The sequence below is a fragment of the Neolamprologus brichardi genome, chromosome 17 (assembly GCF_056152115.1).
Source record: "Neolamprologus brichardi isolate AB-2024 chromosome 17, ASM5615211v1, whole genome shotgun sequence".
Taxonomy (NCBI): Eukaryota; Metazoa; Chordata; class Actinopteri; order Cichliformes; family Cichlidae; genus Neolamprologus; species Neolamprologus brichardi.
The window spans coordinates 10,262,457-10,282,804 of NC_142120.1; the positions used below are offsets into that span (position 1 = coordinate 10,262,457).

Below are 20,348 nucleotides of genomic sequence, written 5' to 3' on the forward strand. Positions count from 1 at the left end.
CATGAACTCTAGACGTCGTCATACATAACACACTTTTTATATATAGTTTTTTTTCTGTATTAGATGTGTTCTTGTTACTGGAAATTATGAAGAAGTATTAGAGCCACTTTAAGAAAAACATTACATTTACATTTTGAGAATAAAGTCAAAATATGGAGATGTTTCAAGACAAACTGCCACAGCTGCTATACCCTCTACAAAATGCCTTGTGTCGATGAGTTAGTGAGATCGTACTTGGTTTCATTTAAAAGGAAGTAATTTCTCTTTTAGCACATAAACACAGTGGTGTGATAAGTAAAAGAACACTGAAGAAGAAAAAAAAGCAAACACAAAGTTGGAGGACTTGGCCAGATTTGTCCAAAATGAAATGGGCAGGTGAAAGGATACTAGTGGGATCACAAGACGCGATAGGACAGCTGATCAGTTAGTTTCACTGACTCATCTACACAAAGCGTTTTGTAGAGTGTATATGAGCCGTGGCATTGGCAACTGTAATCTCCACATTTTGACTTTCTTCTCAAATTGCACACAATTTTTAAATATTTTTTTTTATGTGGCCCTAATACTCGGTTGTGGGAAATAATCTGTTCGGTTTAGACGAGAAGTGGCACTTAGGTAGAGTGCCGCAGGCAGGAGGTAATTAAAGTCAGCACGAACACTCCCTCAGTGGGAATTCTTTGGACAGTCTTCTGCTCCTTTGTCACATGGGTTCAACCAGACAGACACCACACAGTTTGTTCTGTGTCTGCAGGATAAAGTTTGTTTAATGTCGATGTGAACCTTGATCGCCTGGCTGTAATGTATGTGTGGTAATGGCTGCCAAGTAGATTTTCATTTCCTTCATCGTAATTTTTTTTAAAAGGCATGTTATCATATAACTGAAGTGTTAAACTGTATTTCTGCAAGATTTGGAAAAGATATCTTGTTAACCTTCTGTTCTTTTAAGGTTATAATGTTCGAATGCACAGCTGTAATAATAAGCTTATTTCCTGTTAAAGGTCGCCCCCTTCATTCTCATCTCGTTTTGCTACATACCTGGTTGAAAAGGTTCTTTCATTATCTCGCGTTCCCATCGCTGCGTGTAACTGGTTGAGGTTGTTTTGCCACAATTTTTAACATCGGTATGTTTTCATGTTTACTTCCTGTAGTTAATGTGTGATTTTTGCCAGGAGGCATTTTGCACTTTGACATAGAGTCAAATTTGTACCTTTAGTCCGAGCTGTTTCTTTTTCTCTCCCAGGAGTGAAAATGAGCCCCGTTAATTGAATTACAGAATTGATTTGCCAAACGCTGACACAGGTTTGAGTTCAAAGTCTCAGACCGCCATCCTGTAGGAAGCTTGTAACTGTAATGAAATCTGTTTTGATAGAGTGGAAAGTATATTTGATTTGATATTGATTTTCCGAAACTCGTTTTTCCCCCTCCTCTACTTCTCTCTTTCCTCTCACACCTTGTGCATTTAACCCTTATCTCTGGCTTCATGCACCAGTTTTTTTTCTCTCCTTCCTGCCTCATCATGTGTCTGTTTTCTTTCTATCTATAGGAGCAGTATGAGCTGGTTCATAGAGCCATCGCTCAACTGTTTGAGAAACAGCTACAGCAGCTGGAGAGTCCCACCAGCACACAGATCCATGATGGCATGGTATGACACACACACACACACACACTGTGCATGCTCTGTAGTGTTAAAGCAAGACAGGATGTCGCTGAGTAACTTACTGGGAGTGGAGGGGAAAAAAATACAGATAATTAGTCACAGGGGAGAAGATGGTGTGGAGAGGTCTAAAGAAAACTTTTGTTTACAGACAGAAAAAGAAGAGTCATTGTGATTGTGCTTAAAATGAGAGATATCTCTGTACAGAGAACTCTGAGGACTGCAGACAATTTCAGCTATTTAAAAACAACTGGAAGCGCTTTGCTCTGTCACTTACCACTGACCTCATTTTAAATTGCTTTACATTATCCTCTATTGCCCCCAAATACACAAGCGCTCTATACAAAGTGTCCTGAATTGTCTCTGGTCCTCCTCCCATGGCCAAAAAAGTTTTTCTCATATGATCAAAGTTTGTTGCAAACGACACTGTACAACGTAGGTCTAATAAACTGAAACTAAAGCTTGATGTATGTAGACTGGATGAGAATTTCTTCTTCTGTGTTTCGTCCTCAAGTTTGAATAGGGCTGCTACAACTGGGAATGGATTTCTTTTTTCTTTTCTTTCGCTACTTGGCTCATAGATATGGACACTTTGATATGAACCGATGCCATGTTTTTTCACAATGACCTTTCATTTAGCACAGTGCACAGCATATACCCAGCCTAAAGAACAAAACAACACAAAAAAGAGGGACAAATATTATTTCCCAAACTTGAAAGACACCAAAACTTTGTGTTTTTAAATATTCATGCTCTAATCTGGTTTTGGAACACAAATTATCATTTAACTATAGGTCCTTCCTGTCATCCCATCAAGCAGCCTTAAAGAGACTACAAGCTGCTCTATATTTAGACAGCTAGACCTTAGAAGGACTGCACAAGCTTCACTGTAAGAGGCTGAAATCAGTACAGCGCATTAAGTGATATAAACAGAAACTGCTGTTACTGTAAGTGAAGTATAATAGCAAGTAATAATAAATGTATTGTGAGCAGATAAAATACCGGACCATAAATCTGCTGCCTCTTTCTGAGGCATGTTTGCTTCAGTTGCTTTTTAAGAGAAACAAGCTCACAAATGCAAGTTTAAGTGCAGCATATGCAACACGATACACAAATACCCATCAGCATTTTACACCAGTGGCCTCTGAAGTAATGCAACCAGTTTCTGTGTCAAACGTTTCTGCCTGAAGATGGGAAGCTTTAGGTGCTAGCTTTGTTGAAGTGGTGCCATTTCACAGCCTTTTAATCCTAAAGAGAAATTAAAATGATGCAAAGCAGCATCAGGTGAGGTAACATCAAGAAATGAGTGCTCCACCTGACCTGTGAAAACATAGACATGGTGGGAATGGGAATCAATGAGAGAGCTTTTAAGATTGGCAAATCTTAAGACTGTGGGGGGGAGGGGGGATACAGAGCTGATGAGACAGTGTGCTGGCAGCAATCCAGAGGCTCACTTCCTGCTTAGGAAGCTTTGGTGACATCACTTCTCTCCCATAATGCACTCTGAGTCTGAGAATAGAAAAACACATCCGTTGGGAAAGGGCGACCCTCGCAAGACACGGTCACACAGACGGACACAACTGTTTTTGACATTAGAAAAGAATCTGCTGACATACTTTGTAAAGTGGAGCTCGATATATCTTTGAGCGGCTCTAAAATGTGGACAAACTGTATCACTACTTCCCTTGTTTTAAAATTTATGCTATTAATCATTTAAGGATAAGGTGTGGTTTGCACCAAGCGTGGCATAAACTGCAGCACAAGTCGTAGCTGCTGATCGTGACTCTGTTATCTCACTTAGTTGCAAGTCCAAGAAGAACGCTGCACGCACAAACAGCACATCAGTATTGCTGTGCTGTACTGACTCAGTCCATACATGGATTGACTCATGTCCAGTCAGCCATTGTTGGTGACTAAAACACCCACATAGGTGATCTCTGTGGCATTGGGAACAATAAGCCTCCACATACACGCATCCCACATGTTTCTCCGCACGCTCACACCCGCCTTTGTTCACAGGAAACAGTCCCACTAGATCGGTTCTCACAACATACGTGGACATACGGAGCCAAAGAAGCTGTGTTCCTGCCCTCTTTTCTTAGATCAGAATTTAGTTCCTTGGCAGACTACAGCGTTCAAATGGCCCGGTTTGCCCCTATGTCATGAGTTTGACAACTGAAGTTGGCCTGTCATCTTCTCATTACCAGAGTGGGAAGGGAGTCAAACTAATGAGTCACAGGGGAGAAGAGGAAAGATGAGAGCTGAGGAAGAGAGAGAAAAATTGTTGTTGGGGGGAGGGCTTCTTTCAGATTAAGTCTTTCATCGTTTGGTGAAGCAACTTTGTAGCAACTTGTTACCTCTGCTTCAGGAACATTTAGGTGAGAAGAAAGAGGGTTAGTCCAGAGGCCTTGCTGAAAAATATGCTTCATCTTTCATGTAAATATACAAACACGTATACAAAAAACAAAATATAATGATTAACTAAAAGTAGGGATGATGGTAGTTGCTTTCCAGCATCTAAATATGACAGGAAAGAAAAATAAGAGGGTTTCCCTTATTTTCCACTTTTCACAAATGTCGTGTCCAACTATTTTGTTACTCTTGTGTGTTTGTCCAGGATGAAAGCAGTCCTGACAAAGCAAGCAACCAATTATCGGATGATACATGGGACACTCCACCTCCAAAACCTCCCCGCATTCGCAGGTAGGACATTTGTCTGACATTTATTTATTTTTTCAGTTTATCTCCTTATATCGCTAAATCGTTCCAGCCTGTTTTTCATTAAGGATGTTTACAACTGGTCGACTCTGCGTTTTAGTTTTCACCTGCTTTACCTCGTCCTCAACACAGATTAGTTAACAAGCCCACACAGGCGTTCACGCCGGGCGAGAGGCGGCTTGTTGGAGAACACTGTGAACACACAAAACACACAGAAAACATATTTTTTTAAAAATAAGAAATAATATCCCAGTATTTTGTTACAGTGTAGCTCCCCATCAGCCCAAAGTTACAAACAGCCTCCACTTTACCAAAGTTAACTTCTGTTTGGCTGCTGCTCCTACTGGAGGAGGAGCTGTATTTATAGATCATTTTGCAACACTTTGCAATGCTCTGCAACACAACATGGCATTGAACACACCACAACCCAAGGCTAGTTAAAGCAGAACTGTTACATTTTTCATCTCCTTCTCTTTGAGAACAAACAGTCCTTTATGCAAATGCAGGCAATTTATTTCAAACACATACACACACTTTATCTGCCGCATTCATAAATACACAGATTTCTTTTCTCTTATTCTTTGTCATTCAGTCTTATACATTTTTCCTCCATCTTATTACTCAATTATTTTATTATTATTATTTTAAATCTTGCTTCTCTCTGCTGTCTTTTGTCTCTTCCTTTTGGGCTTGCAGGGGTGTACGCTTTTCTTACAGCCCTCCTCTTTCTACTCATGATGTATCCACACCTGGACCTGCACTTTATAGCAGCACGGTGGCACAGTGGTTAGCACTGTTGCCGCACAGCAAGAAGGTCCTGAGTTCAATTCCACCATCAGGCCGGGGTCTTTCTGTGTGGAGTTTGCATGTTCTCCCCGTGTTTGCATGGGTTCCCTCCGGGTACTCTGGCTTGCTCCGGCCTCCCACCGTCCAAAGACATGCAGTTTGTGGGGATAGGTTAATTGATTAATCCAAATGGTGAGCGCGAATGGTTGTCTGTCCCTGTGTGTTAGCCCTGCGACAGACTGGCGACCTGTCCAGGGTGTACCCCTGTCTCGCCCTATGACAGCTTGGATAGGTTCCAGCACCCCCTGCAACCCTGAAAAGGGTAAGCGGAAGCGAATGGATGGATAGAAGCATTTTCTAAAGATTTGCTGTTTTGACAGCATATTTTTGTGCTAATGTAAGAAACAATGGCTCTGTGATTATCAGCGTGATTACATTTATAGTGGCAAGAAGATGTAAAGTGATCTGCTACTCTTTTTTTATTTTTTTTTGTCTTGAATAAATAATTATCAGCTGACAAACTCCACTTTAATAACATGGCTGATGCTACTGTTCTTTTCTGCAGGCAATACATAATTTAGACATTCACAACAAAGATTGGAAAAAGTGTACCTACCCGTAGGCTAATGATATCAACAATTTATCAGGCATTTTATTACACCGAGGAACTGGTTGAGCTATCTTTTTCAAAACACACAAATATTTTGCTAAAGATGATAAAAATCAAACCTCAAAGGGTTGTCTTTGTGAACACGTAATTTGCATAAAGCTGAAGTGGGTTCTCAAATCATGCATCAGTTAGTAGGTACGTAAGCCTTAATGCATGTGAAGATGATTTAGTGCTCTCTTTCTTTCCAAAGAAATGACATGCTAGGATAATTCTCCTGTCACCGTGTCCTTGATTGAAGCGCACTGGCTTACAGCTGGAATTAATCCCTGGGCACCACACAGTGGCTACCCATGTCTCCTTAGAATGGGTAGGATTGGAGAGAAGGAATTTCCCTTCTCCAGTAATCAGTAGGGATATGTTAAAGTCCCCCAGCATGAATGAACTGGTCTCTATCTGTGTTTATAAGTGTACCATGTCATTAAATAGGCGTATTGATGCATAGTGGAGATATCATCAAAGTGAATCTTGATGATGTTTATGGACATCTGCTCTCTCACTGATAGTGAAATAATTTCCCAAGTTAAGTTTTCTTTAGGGGTGATGGAGCAGAACAATGACTGTAAGTAAACATTAAAGCAGATCTACTACAGGATGATTTTAGATAAAGAAAATATGACATTTGAAGGGCACAAAACAAGCCCAAATTTCTGCAGAAGAGCTGCTATGCCTGCAGAGTATCCTCTAGACAGCCTAACAAAACACCTGAGCTAAAGCACATGAAAAAGGATCCACCAAAGCCCCTCTAGACATTATGCAGATTGAGCTGCACCTCGAGGAAAGTACTCATTTGGGGTTATTACATTTTTTAAGAGCCAATGTATCCTTTTTACTGCACTAAATTTCTCATTTTCTTTAATTCGTCTCCTGCACAAGGCAGTTTTATGAGAGAGCAGACATTTTTAGCTCATTCTAATGTTAGTGTGTACCTACAAGTTATCTGTTTACTAGACGGTTTCTTTCCTGTTCTTAGTAAAACATACAAATAGGAACTTGCAGAAGCTGCCAAAGTAGAAACACTTCCTTAAAGCAGGACACCCTGTGAGGAGTGTATGCAGTCTCCCTCTCTCTTATCAGTATGCTCCTTTCTTTCTCTGCATCATCCCTGTGTTTATAAAGAAATGATGTCAAGGCCTAGTTTAAGCCTGAGAGTGTTCTATTGATGGCGAGAGCTATTTTTACAGACATAAACCACACTCTGCCGGCCACACTCCCAGTGGGTCCTGCAGTGGTGTAAATGTGTAGAAGAATCTTTGGTTGTGAGAGAGAGAGAAGGGTGGAGGGGAGATGCTGCAGGAACTCGAGGGAGTCATGGCTTTTACTCATGCTCTGCCATTAGGGATGGGTTTAAAACCTCAATACTTCTGGGCTTCTGGCTAAAATGTGTCAGTAGCATCTTGATGATGTAACCTATGACGTACCAAAACTGACATCTATGTTTTTGAGGTAGTAAAATGTGAGCAATAGTATGATATTTAAGTGTTAAACATTATATCATACAAATTTTTAGTTGTCCCAGTGGAACAAAAGATGGGTGATGCTGTATAGTGAGTCGTCTAATTGCTTTTAATTTTACAAAGCATCCTCTACCTTCTGTTTTCTGCTGAGGAAGGTGAGGCAGGCACAGAGCTCTGGCTGTGACCACCAAAGCCACAACCATCTGCTGCTCCAAACTTGTTTTTGCGCGTCTGTGGATTTATTTATGAGTGAAAATGAAGGATTTTAAGGTTTACAGGAGAAATGTATGCATTAGCGAATCTTGTGTATCCACCTATGAGCCACGATAATCACTATTAAGCAACAAGTGAAGAGTTCTTGAAGTTGATGTGTTGAACTTGGAAACTAAAGTGAGTGACTTTGTCAAGGTAGTGACCAGACAACTAGATTACAGCATCTCCAACACATTATGTCATGTGTTCCCTGTAAGCAATGATTAGTACTTGCCAAAACAGGACAACTGAGCATGACTCAATGATGCCACAAGACCTGAAGGGAGGCTAAACCAAAATTCTGAAAACTCTACTGCTGGTTGCTAAAACACATCAGACTTCCGCTTTTACCTTGTCTCTGTGGCTAGGTGCATGTTGGGGGAAAGATGGCAAAAGATAATAGAACACAAGCCAGTGGAAGCAGCTGTGGCACTGATGTGACTGTTACACCTACCTAAACTTGCAAACATGCTACATACACTCCTTAGTCTTCAGCAGGAATGTTTGAGATCCATGACAAAGAGTTCAGGGTGTTGAAATGGCCTTCAAATTCCCCAGATCTCATTCTGATCAAGCATCCCTGGGATGTGCTGGAAAAACAAGTCTGATCCATTGACCCTCTCACTTTACACCCTGCAAGACTGCATCTGCTGCTCATGTGTCGGTGCCAGTCACTATAGGACATCTTTAAAGGACTCAATGGGGAAGCGGTTGTTTAGCAGGCAAAAAGGGAGCTACCTACACAATATGAAGAACACTGTGGGCAGATCCTGGTATAGTCACAATGAACTCTGATTGTGTCACCAGTGTCCTAACATGATAGGACTGATTTTTGACATTGTGCTGGTTGACAACATGACACTAACACATTTTTTGTATACTGACATTGTTGCAGGATAGTTTTAGCAGTTTTTAGCAAAAGTTAGAGTGAGCTGAATTGAAGTGTTGTTGCTTCTGTTGAACAAAACAAGAGAAATCTTGATCTTTTTCATCTTTGATCATTAAACAGAATAATTTGGGCTTTTTTATTTAATCATTAGATCCCTCAGGAAAGCAGCCGTACTAGTACTTTCTGCACTTGATTTAAACTCTTATATTTTTGTAATGCATGTTTACATTTCGTCATACATGCTGCAGTTGTCACAGAGTTGCCTGCAGCTTCATTTTTTCTTTATTCTCCTCTCTTTACGCCTTGTTTGTTTTTCAGTGACTTATTAGTGTTTGCTCCTGTAACAGCTCAACCTCCCCTTAGGAATCATTAAAATTTCATCTCATCTCATCTTATAGGGCCTGAAAAAAAAATCTTTGTGGCATCCGAATGTCTATAATCCCCCATGGAAATAACCGGATCCAGTTGGGAATCTGTGTTGTTAAATATCTCATGCTTGCTCAGGCAACAAAGATGACATAGAAGAAGAAATTCTCATGGGTAATTAAAGTTTTCATTAAAGAAAACAAAGAGATAGTGGTGTCTGGTTTAAGTTATGTTGAGCCTGAAAGCTAAATATGCTGTTCTTCTGGAACAGCCCACCCTTCCAAGAATTGGAGGAAAAGTTATGCACACGAGTTCTAGTTTTACAATACAATCAACTTAGTTTGGCTTTATTCAGTGGCCAGTATTATTAGCTGATATTAGCCCGTCATATTGGGATACTGGAGGTTTGTGTGTCCATAGCCTTCTTGTTAGGAAATGTCAAGTAGTCATATTTTTGTGGATGTGGTCATTTTGACACGAGCCCAAGTTTCTAACTAGTTTGTGAAATACACAATTTAGCCAAAAAGGCTACTTAATTTAAGGAAGCAAATGCAAACAGTCTTCCAGTGGATAGTTGCTTAAAACATGTCGGAAAACATGTCCCGGGGTCGTGGAAAAGATGTTTCAGAAAGGTTACATTATTTTGCATCAAGCAAAAGAAGCTGAAACTACTGATGCTACGTTATGAAGTGTTCAATTAAAGTGTCAGGTGTGGTCAGGAATAAATCTATAAGGAAAGTGGTTTGAGATTACTGTGTTTAGTATTACTAAGTTTATTAGTGAAAATAAGATCATTTCTAAATGCAAAATGTGAAGAGAACCCAAGAGATTGGGACTAAACAGCTGTGTAGCTGTCAGTTTGCTTGGCAGTGTAAAGCATGGATTCTAGATGCACATCAGGGGCGTGCGTAGTGCCTACTGAGGTTGTCAGTTTTATGATTCTTGGGTTGCTTCTATTGGTCAGCTGATTATTTGAATACACTGCATACATTTTGCATCAGTGTTTTGTTTTGTTTTTGTTTGTTTTTTCTTGTCTTGTTTTGGTAGTACGGGCATAGGCCAAGATGACAATGCCAGGATTCATTGGGTTCACATGGGCGCATGAGACATAATTTTTGCACATGAATCGAGAACAGAGTTCAGAACTGAACCCGTCTGAGAATCCTTTGGGATGTGCTGCAAAAGACTTTACACAGTGGTCCAAATCCTCTAACACTCCCTAAGTTTGTTGAAACAATGCCACATCACAGCTAAAGGCGGTCCACTGAAATACTAGTGTGCGAGACTCTTTGGGTTGGGAAGTGTACATTTCTGGAGAACATCAAAACTGCACCGGCCTTAAGACTCCATTATCAGCTGGGCTCTTTAATCCAGTGTGCATCCTAGCCTGTTATTATTAAAAAATGTGAACAAATGTTTGTCTGGAAGAGCAAGTAAACAAGAATACACACGGCAGATCTCAGCCTCTGTGAAAGAAGAACGTCTTCTGTGCTGCAATTCTGAGGCTTAATGAGGAAGGCTTTTATGGTTTGACTGCAACTCCAAAGTTGCTCAATGAAAGGAAATCCCCCGAGCTTCTAGCTTGCGACTTCAGTGTCTGACTTTGTGTCTGCCTGCCTCTGATCCACACACAGCATCATGTGCTGTCAGCCTGTATGCTGGCTCTTGCCTTGGTCATGTGCTCCTAAATTGGTACACCACCACTTCCTTTGACTGCTTTTCTGTATCTATATTTTTGCATGCGTACAGCATATAAATGTATTGAACAATATTTGCTTGTGTCACTTTCCATCTCTCTGTGGCTAGCTTTGTCATAACCGCTGTATCCTGTATGCAACTCGCACACCTACACTGCGAGCTTTACAGAACTATTTATTAGTAGGCTACATTACTAAAATACTGTACATGTGGTAAAGTTATGTGGGACGGTGAAGTAATCATTCACAACTTATCTTGAATAGCCATAGATGCTGTAATGTTACTGACACTTGGCTTTTTCTGCTTCTGTGCTCTGAGGAAGCTGCACGGAAGAGAATAAAATACTTTCGATACTTTAAGAAGAAAGCTGTCTTAGACTGTTGGTTACAGCACCATTTATATTTTGAGAAATGAAACTCTTTAGCACTGATCCGTTTTCACTTTGGCACATTGGCAGGTTATGTCACTGTTAAAGCCACATAATATGGGTGAGAGCAGAAGTCTTAAAATATCACATAAGAAATGCAATTAGTCTCTACAAGGCTAAAAGTATAGACTTTTTTTCAAATTCTGCCATCTAGTGGTGAACAAAACATAGCACAGACCTACTTTTAGTTTTATACGTACATGAGATTAAAAGTTAATTTCATCATATAAGTCTTGTAATTTGCCCTTCTTAGGATGTCAGAATTTCTGGGCGTTTCCTGATCAGCAGGATGAATTTCTTGCCATTGCATCATTTTGATTTTCTTACCCGCAGCACAAAACTTTAACTTTTTATCCAGGCTAGAAAATCCAGGGTTTAGTTTAACAGTAAAAAATAATTTTTATGAATTTTGGGCTCTGTAAGAATGCCTCATTAAAGATCATCAAAAGCCTGTCACTCTCACTGTCAACTGTAATATCTATTCAGTAACAAACTCTTGTGGGTTTTTCTTTCTTTCCTCTCTCTTTCTCTCGGTCTAGTACGCAGGTAGAAGGCGACGTAAAGGAAGAGATCCTCCAACCCCCAGAGGCTCACCCCGTACCACCCATTCTGACCCCATCTCCTCCCTCAGCCTTCCCGACTGTCACGAACGTGCGACAGGACAATGACCGCTACCATCCCAAACCCGTCATCCATGTCCTCGCTACTGCGCAGCACAACGTGACAGAGGTGAGCTGGACATAAACTAAAAATTGGCAACTTATAGGATACTATTGTGTATAGAACTGCATGGTATGTATCTAAAGGGTTTTATTGTACATGGGAAGTTGCACGGATATAAGAATAGTAATTGGTCTGGTAAAACCTGTTATATATTAAGTCAGCTAATGGTTATGGAATTTCCTAGACTGAATGATGGAGAAGCTGTGATTTAGCAACGATAGTGCGTGGGCAGTCTGTTGGCAGCTATAGACTGTCCATATACTTGCAGGGACTGCTGATAGAGGGGCAGTGTTAAAAATATGTGGTACATCCTGTCTGTGGGCTACTCGAGCTTTTTCTGTCGTCTGCGTTGTGCCACTCGTTCATGCTCATGGGGCATCAGTTACATAGTTGTGATGACATCACAGATGGGGCAGGACGCAGCCAGTACGTAGACCATAAAGTAGGAGTTAGCCCTCTGACATGGGTACTCCCTGTTATTACAGTGGTCCTGGTTTAGGAGCACGTAATTACACATTTAAGTGGAAAATTAAGTTCATTACCAAGTTGAGTTGTTCCCATCATGTAGGTATAGGTGTAACTTTACAGGAAGTATCAAAATGAGATGCTATAAAAAGGAGATCTTGATCTTTTAGCAGTGGAAAAAGTTGCATTTTTGTCTTTTGACATTATTTATGTTCTAAACAAACCGTAACATCACTAAAGAACTGCAGCTGATTCCATGATCTATGTGTCTGTTATGATGATTTCTTTTGTTTTTGTGCAAGTAAAATGTAGTAAATTATTATTTCAGAAGAATTAAGTTTTAGTCTAGAAGGGAAAACAACCGGCTCACAGTCTATAATAACAGCAGAAGTCTGAAAATGCATGAATATAAATAAGGTTGTTTTGTTCTCCTACATCTCATGTTTGTTTTTTGTGTGTGGGGCCTGCTTAATCAGCTTTTTCTGAACTCTAACTTGAACATCAAAGATTTCTGGTAGCGTGTGAATGTTTTGCTTTTTGTGAAGGGGGGGAGATTACATGTCTCATTTGTTCTACTTTATGTTTATTTCAGGATAAGAAAACGGACCAGCAGCAGAACCAGCTAGAGCCCAGTCCAAACAAACAGACCAGTCCCTCAGAGCAGAAAGATCAAGAGCAACTAAGCCGAAAACAGCAGAGTCAGGTCTCAAGTCTGGATCTCAATGACAACTACAACAACAAAATGTCTTCAAAGTCAGAATCAGGCCAAAGCCAGACTCAGACCCCATCCTCGCCCCTCTCCCCAGCTGTTGATTGTTCTGGTGCTCCTCGAATCGAGAGGAAGCTCAGCATTGAGATTAAAAAGGTGCCACTGCAGGAAGGACCTCGCAGCTTTGACACCTCCTCGTCGATGGGAGTAGCCGGCGGACAAGGCTCCAGTTCTAGTAACAACAGCTGCGCACTGCAAAGAAGTCACGCATTTAAAGCTCGCACTGGTCCGTCCCTTCTGACGTCCAGCTCCTCTCTGTCAGAGGACTCTGGCACAGAGGGAGGAGCTTGTGGATGTGGAGAGAGTCAAGCAGATGGAGGCAGCCTCGCCAGGCCGAACCACCTTCCTGTAAAGAGTGGAGAGAAGGTGGAGAAGCAGGGAGGGGATTTGAAAGCCGGCCACGCAGCGTGGACTCAACACAGCAACAGCCCGGACAAACAGTACCCCAAGACCACCTCCTCTTCTTCCTCCTCAGACCGCGTGGCTCCATCCTCATCCTCCTCCTCCCACCTCTCCTCTTCCTCCTCCTCCTCCTCCTCCACACCTGTTAGGACTGCCCTGAGTTTCACCAACCCCCTGCACTCTGACAACTCGGACGAGGAGGGGAAGATGTCCGAGGAGACGTCCGGAGGAGGAAAGGAGGCTTTCCGCACAAGCGTATCCACAGCGACTGCCACCGTAACGGCATCCTCTCAACATGGAGACCAGCAGCCGGTCAGAAAGGTGTCGCCGATGTCAATTGCAGGGCAGATCACACCAACGGTCTCTCCATCCATAGCAAGTAGGTCGATCAGTTACTTTGCTTTCCTTCTCAATTCTTTAAAATATGTGAAATTAAGTAAGAAATTATGAAAACTAAACACTAAACAATGAGGTTTAGCAGTCAAATAGTCAAGAACAATCTCTCTGAAATGCACATGAAGGCACCAAGTAAGCTTGCACTCACCTACTGTACACTCAGGAAATAAAAACATCACACTGTAGAGTAATTTTCTGGGTCGGTAAGGAGCCAGAGGTCTCAGACAACAAGCTAATGACAAGCTATATCTGTCAACACACACACTGTGTTCTCACTGCTGAGGAGTTAGAGGCCAGGAGAGGGAAAAACAGGAGGCATGGAAGAAAGGAATAAGAGGAAATGACAACAAAAACGGAGAGAGAGAGTTTCCAGTGAGTCTCACACAAAGCATGACTGTTTGACTAATTGGTTGGTTTTGGAGGAATGCTGCAAATATGGACATGTGTGGAAACAACTATTCCTCCTTCAGCTTGTTTATGTGTGTTTGTCTAAGTGAGGGAATTTGTGAATGGGAGAAAGGATGAAAGAAACTGTTTTGTGTGTTTGCCGAGCAGAAAACTGTGTGTGCATGTTGGATGGGGAAAGATCAACACTGCATGATACTGATGAATGCACTTACGCCACTTTGGTGCACGTTGGGTCAAACAGACAGTGTCACGCTGTTTGGGATTGATGTGATTGTGACAAGGAGAAGTGGGTTTTAATCTCCTGGTGGGGTGTGAGGACGGAGACTTCTCCTGCTGCTCTTCATTCTTTGATCTGAGCTCACGTGAAATTGAGCGGACTGGGCTGAAATCATCTGTGCAGTTTAAATTCAAAATATACTGACATGCCATTGAATCTCTGGCATTATACCTGATGTCACGCTCTCCTTGAGTATTTCCAATATTTAAAATCGGATGTGAAAATGTCTCTGTTTTGACGTCGACTGATTCAGTCTGCTTGGCTTTCTCTCACACTCTGTCTGGGCTGCAGCAGTGCTTCAGTTATGAAAAGCTAACAGCTGCTGTTTGATTGGTTGCAAGCATCTAATGGCTGCTTTGTTGAGGAGTTGCACTGAGCAAATTGCTGCTTTGTGGTTGGTCAATAGAAAGCTGGTGGCTGCCTGTTTTGCTGACTGCGTTGCCAATAAATCACTCACACCTTTTGTAATTGCCCATTTTAGAGAGATTAGTGCAGCTCACAGTGCTTTACAAGCCTGTAACAAACAAAGAAGAATTAAGCAAAATGAGCAGGAAATTATGGAGGGATCAAATATATACAGCTAATGTTTTAGTTTCTAATTATAAAAATAATCAAAACAGTGTTTTTAATTCTGAAATATAATTATTCATGAGTTTTTATATGTACAGTTTACAGAAAAAATTAGTTTTTGATCCATTTCTAATAAAAAGGTTTTTCTTGTTTTTAACACAGGTGGTCTAATACATTTCTTAAGCTTTTGCGTTTTTGACTGTGATTGGACTGTCTGCAAACAAGATGACATTTACCAGAGCATACAGTTTATGCTGAGGTGGTGTTGTGTCCCATCTACACCTAAAAAAACTTTCAGACAACATTTGGGATTTTTTTTTAAATTTATTTGTGTATTTTATTTTTGCCAGAAACGAAAGTGTGAATAAAAGACGATAAATTCAAAATAAACTTAAAAAAAATATTTATCTGCATTGGCTAATGACAACACTCTTTTAAAATTAAAATACACAGTCAATGTGCTTAGTTGTCTCTACCTCATTATTTACAGTGATATTAACTTGTAGTATCGCTTATCCTTATCAGGTTCACGGGGGTGCTGGAGCATATCCCAGCTACCATAGGCATAGGTTAACACAGAGAGACAAACCATTTGCACTCACATTCACACCTATAGGTAGGGCTGTGCGATTATGACCAAAATCTCATATCCCGATATAATACATCTATCGTCTGATAACATAAATCACAAAATTGTAACATTTTCTGTAAATTCTGTGAATCTCGGGCAGCTCGACTTGCGGAAGTGTTTCCAGCTGCGCGTCATGTAGCTGGAGTCGAGTGTTTTAACCGATGCATGAAACTATACATTTTTAGACATAAGTTGTAACGGCCGCCGTTTTCTTTGAGTATTTATTACACGGCGTGCTGCGGGGAAAAGCCTGTTCTAACGTTTGAGTCTAAGGTTTACTTTTTAGCACCTGACGGCTCTTTTTTGCTTCTCATCCGTAAATACTCTGCATACTTTTTCACGTGATTCAGTTTATTTTGAAAAGTCTCAAAAGGATCTTGAGCTTTATTGTGAAAGGTTTGTGTGGAGAATAAACAAGCGGATATGCGATGGTTTTACCGTCGTTGTTGCTAACGTCAAAAAACAGCCGCTTGTCCGTCCATAGTGTTTTTTTTTTTTTTAATATAAGAGAAAGACAGAATTTTAAGAAATTAATATAGCCACTACAGTGACACAAAGCAATGAAAAAATATTGCTGTAAACAGTTTATTTTACGACACCACAAAACAAACGATAGCGTAAAATGAAACGATAGACGTTTTTATATCGTCATCCGATATATATCGTTATATCGAACAGCCCTACCTATAGGCATTTAGAATGACCAATTAACCTAATCACACTAATTGCATGTCTTTGGACTCTGGGAGAAAGCTCGAGCATCCGGAGTATCCACAGTAAGGCAGTGGGCCTTGGGCAGATGGTGGAATATTAGATGAAGGGGACTTCACCTAATATTTAACTTAAGATTTTGACTTTGACTCTTTTTGCCAACCAAGAAAGTCAGCTGATTTCTTTTTTAACTTTCTTGGTTGGCATATGAGAAGGGTTTAATTTATAATTCATAGCAAGGATAACTGCTGGCTTTGTGTAAAGCAGAAGTATCTTAACCAGCCAAACTTTAAAGTGTCATATTTTCCCCTTCATATGTCACACTAACTTAACTATAACCTGGTAACGATGATGCTGAATTTGAAGAAGAGATTTTTAAGAAACTGTAGCTATGACTTAAGTATGGCGGTTCCACAAACTGAAAACATCACTAAAAATAACAGATTGGCCATTGTGGATATTGTTTTTACTTTCATTTATTTATTGTTTCTTGTCAGACGGAGAAATTAACAGATTATTAACGGTTTTAAAATCTTTAAGCCTAAATGTAACTTTGCTGAACAAAAACTGGATCCCAGATCTTTTAAGGACAAAATGAGCACAACACTAAGCGACACTACCAAGGGTCAATGTCATCTTATCTGCCAGTAGTCCAGCGGCAGCCAGCATGGCAAACATGAGACTATACGGACATTTCTCTGATCCCTAAAATGAAGTAATGATAATATGATATACACCAAATAGAACCAGTGAATATCTGTATAAAAAAGTAACAATATGCAGACAAATTATATAACATTTAATATTCTTGCCTTTTTGTCTCCATATGACTGCCGATCTTTTTGCCTTTCTTCTCGGCCAGTAGTTAACCTTGCTTCTCATTTGACCTCTGACCTTTTTAACCCAGACTGCTGGGACAGCGACGACTCCCCTCCCCCTCTCCCTGAGCGAACCCCTGAGTCCTTCATACTGGCCACAGGTGCGTTTGCATTGGTCAAGTTCCACAGGTGTGTACCCAGTGGTGTTGATTGACTGGGCGGCCACGTTATTGTGTTGTCCTTCTTTTAACAAAAGGGGGGGGGAGAGGCGGTTGAATCAAAGATTCATGTGCTGCTGTGTGGGTTAGCCATATTTTCGCGAACTTGGTAGTGAGAGTAAAGCCAGGCAGCAGTGGTTGTTTGATGCAGTCGGCAGCCTCTGATGTGAGCTGAAACAGGAGGAAACTGGTTTTCTGTGTTCTGCTTCTCTTGCCTAGTACAGCGTATGAACAGGTAGGGGCCTCAGTCTCTGTCATCCTCACTTCAAACAACCAGATGGACTCGCATATTGCAGGTAGGAGGCCTCTCGTTCACAGGATTGACTCGCTATTAGCGCGACCATCCTGCTGCCTTCTGCTGTTCTTCTTCTTCTTTTTTTCCTTCCTCCCTGCACAGCTCCTCTGATAGTGGATGAAAACCGTATTAAAAATATTCCACCACAAGGGAGCACATGAGATGAAAAGGAGGTGTTTGTGTTAAAAATTAACCCACTGCTGAGAGGTACTCTGGCAGTTTTGGAACACTAGAGGTCAGCATTGCTTATTTCAGCCATGCAGAGATGGAGACGGTTATAGTTACAGCTTTGGGAGGCGAGTTACAAATAGAGACATGGATACAAGAGGGCAAAGATGAGGTTAATGTAAAGAAAAGCAGTTTAAGAGGCTGTCCGCTGTGTGCGCCCGGATCATTATGGTTCAATTAATTATTTCAAATGTTTTACATAAATGCAGGCACAACTTGGGAGCACCTTTTGAGGATTGACTGTGATTTTTAAGCGTGTGGGAATGTGCGTTTGTGCTGTATTGTGCGTCTTTTGATCATTTGTCCTCAAACGCCCATCCTGTGTTAAATTCACCGATTGTCTTCCTCTCCGCCAGACCCTTTGGAAGCGAAAACATCAGCTTCAGCCGAGTGGAGTTCACATAAAGGTGCGAACGCGCAAATCATTAGTCCACTAATTCTCTTCCTTCATCTCTCACCTCTGTTTGAACTCTCCGTCCCTGCCTCTCTGCATGTTCCCCGATATTTTTTTGTGCTCACAGTAGTCGGCCAGCAGAGCGGAGCAGGAAAGGGACCTTTAGTGATTTACAAATTAGCCTGCCGATGATAACACTGTTGGTCAGAAAAACCGCTGCGAGGATGAGAGAGTAACAGAGATACAGGAGGAGGGGGAAAAGGGAATGAAAAAGATAAAACATGTCTAGAGAGAGCTGCAATTATAATGAGTGGATATGCTTATCTGTGCTATGAGGATTGTGTGATGATGGTTAATGCCAATTTATTGCTTCAGTAGTTTTACTGTGGCTATGACAGCTTATTTGACTTTAATTCAGTGGGGATATTTCCTTTTTTTTTTTTTTTTTTTTTTACCTTTTTATGAGTATAACTCACTAGGAGCATTTCTTAAGTATAAAAAGGCTGCGTTGCAAGCCGGGCTTTTAGCATCAAACTTTCATGGGAGAGAAATGTTTGAATTTTTGCACAGTAACACTACCTAGTGAACCAGATGTTGTCTCTTGGGACGTGTTGATACATAAACATTTAAAGCCCTCGTCAAAAAAACCCCCAAAAAACACACATTTTGTGTGTTCGTCTTTGTCTTAAATCTATTTCTCTCTACAACATTTTAACCTGGTAGGCTGTTTTTTTTTTGTTTTTTTTTTTGCACCTGTGGTATTTGGTGTGTTTAAATTATTCTCTGGTTCGGTCCCTCCCCCTCGTGGTGTGCAGGTGTGAACGCAGTAATCAGACTCGGGTGCATACCAAAGCAACCCCACCGAGACCCTGAGGTGGTCTCAGAACGCCAGAGCACTTCGTTTATGGTGTGAACGCAATCCGAGCAAACTGCATCCACGTGTATGCTGCAGGTTTGAGCCAAGTCCTTCATGTGGTCAGGTGTGCTTTGCATTCTGGGATACAGCTGGGTACCACAGATGTGCAAAGTACACAAACGGTTATTATGGGCTAGCAGCTAGCTGTAACAATAATGTAGATTCTCCACTAGACCAGAACACAACATCATCTTACTGCGTTTACTTTTGTTGGTCATGATTGTTTACCAGATACAAATAACCTCTCTTGTAGTGTTTGTTAAATTTTCTGCATTCTCAAGCCGGTGGTCTCAGAATATACAATACAAGTGTTTGGATGCTGGGTTAATGTGTTCATGAGAGGCATCCACAATCAATGATCTTTGCACAGCAGGTGGCTGCACTCATTCAGGAATGGAAAGCAGCTCCTCAACAGCGAATCGAAACACTTGTGTGGTCCGTGAGCAGACAAGTGACTGCTTGAATCACGTCCAGAGGCCATATCTCCTAAAAAAAAAATTTAAAACTAAAATCTATTTAAAACACACAACTTGAGTGTCTTTTTTTTGACTAGTATATTTTTAACTTGAGCAACAAATGCTGTAAGCTATCATATCTACTTGTTACATACGGCTGTTGGTAGTTTTTAATGATTACACTATTTTAACATTTAAGGTTTCACTGTAATTAATTTTGTTTTCAGTTATTTTAAGAGTCTTGTATGTTTATCCTGTACTGTCTTGTTGTTAAGCATGTTTTCTGTCTTCTTGACTTCATTTTTTTATATTTTCTCACATGATCTATATCACTCTAATGAACTCATTTTAAAATCTGCTTCATAATGTAATTGACTTGAATTATGAGTAGCATATACACCACTGTTATTTCAAGAATACTTCCACCCCATTAATCTGTGTTTCTTGTTGCATTTGATTATGTGTAGATGCGTCTGACTGTGCGACGACCTCTCCAGCCGACCTTCCATCTGCTGGCACCACAACAAGCAACAACAGCAAGCCAGAGCTGGGTGGGTAAGTCTACGGTCTCATTTGTTGTAGATGACTTTTATTTTGTAATTGTGATTGGATACTGTTGTTGTTCAAGTCTCTACTAGTTGAGCCTTTGAAGGAACATAAATAGTGAATCTGTGCAGGAAATATTGCTGACAAACATGGTTTCTATTAAGGTCATCATTTTTTGATTTGTGCCGCTGATTTTGCTGATCAGAAAGCTC

At 40.8% G+C, this 20,348-nt stretch overlaps 1 protein-coding gene across 6 annotated transcripts in view; it reads left to right on the plus strand.

Moving 5' to 3' along the window:
- The window catches only part of ptpn12 (protein tyrosine phosphatase non-receptor type 12), a 54,090-nt gene that overhangs the window by 30,391 nt on the left and 3,351 nt on the right, over positions 1-20,348 (plus strand). Inside the window, exons 11-17 of one of the 6 annotated variants that reach the window (XM_087830320.1) lie at positions 1,544-1,642; positions 4,272-4,357; positions 11,454-11,643; positions 12,695-13,652; positions 17,174-17,245; positions 18,182-18,232; positions 20,058-20,145. In XM_087830320.1, the coding sequence (XP_087686446.1) occupies positions 1,544-1,642; positions 4,272-4,357; positions 11,454-11,643; positions 12,695-13,652; positions 17,174-17,245; positions 18,182-18,232; positions 20,058-20,145 (1,544 nt within the window). Of the gene's footprint in view, positions 1-1,543; positions 1,643-4,271; positions 4,358-11,453; positions 11,644-12,694; positions 13,653-17,173; positions 17,246-18,181; positions 18,412-20,057; positions 20,146-20,348 lie in introns of those variants that run through there. The other 5 variants (XM_087830319.1, XM_087830321.1, XM_087830318.1 and 2 more) reach the window with 5 other exon arrangements.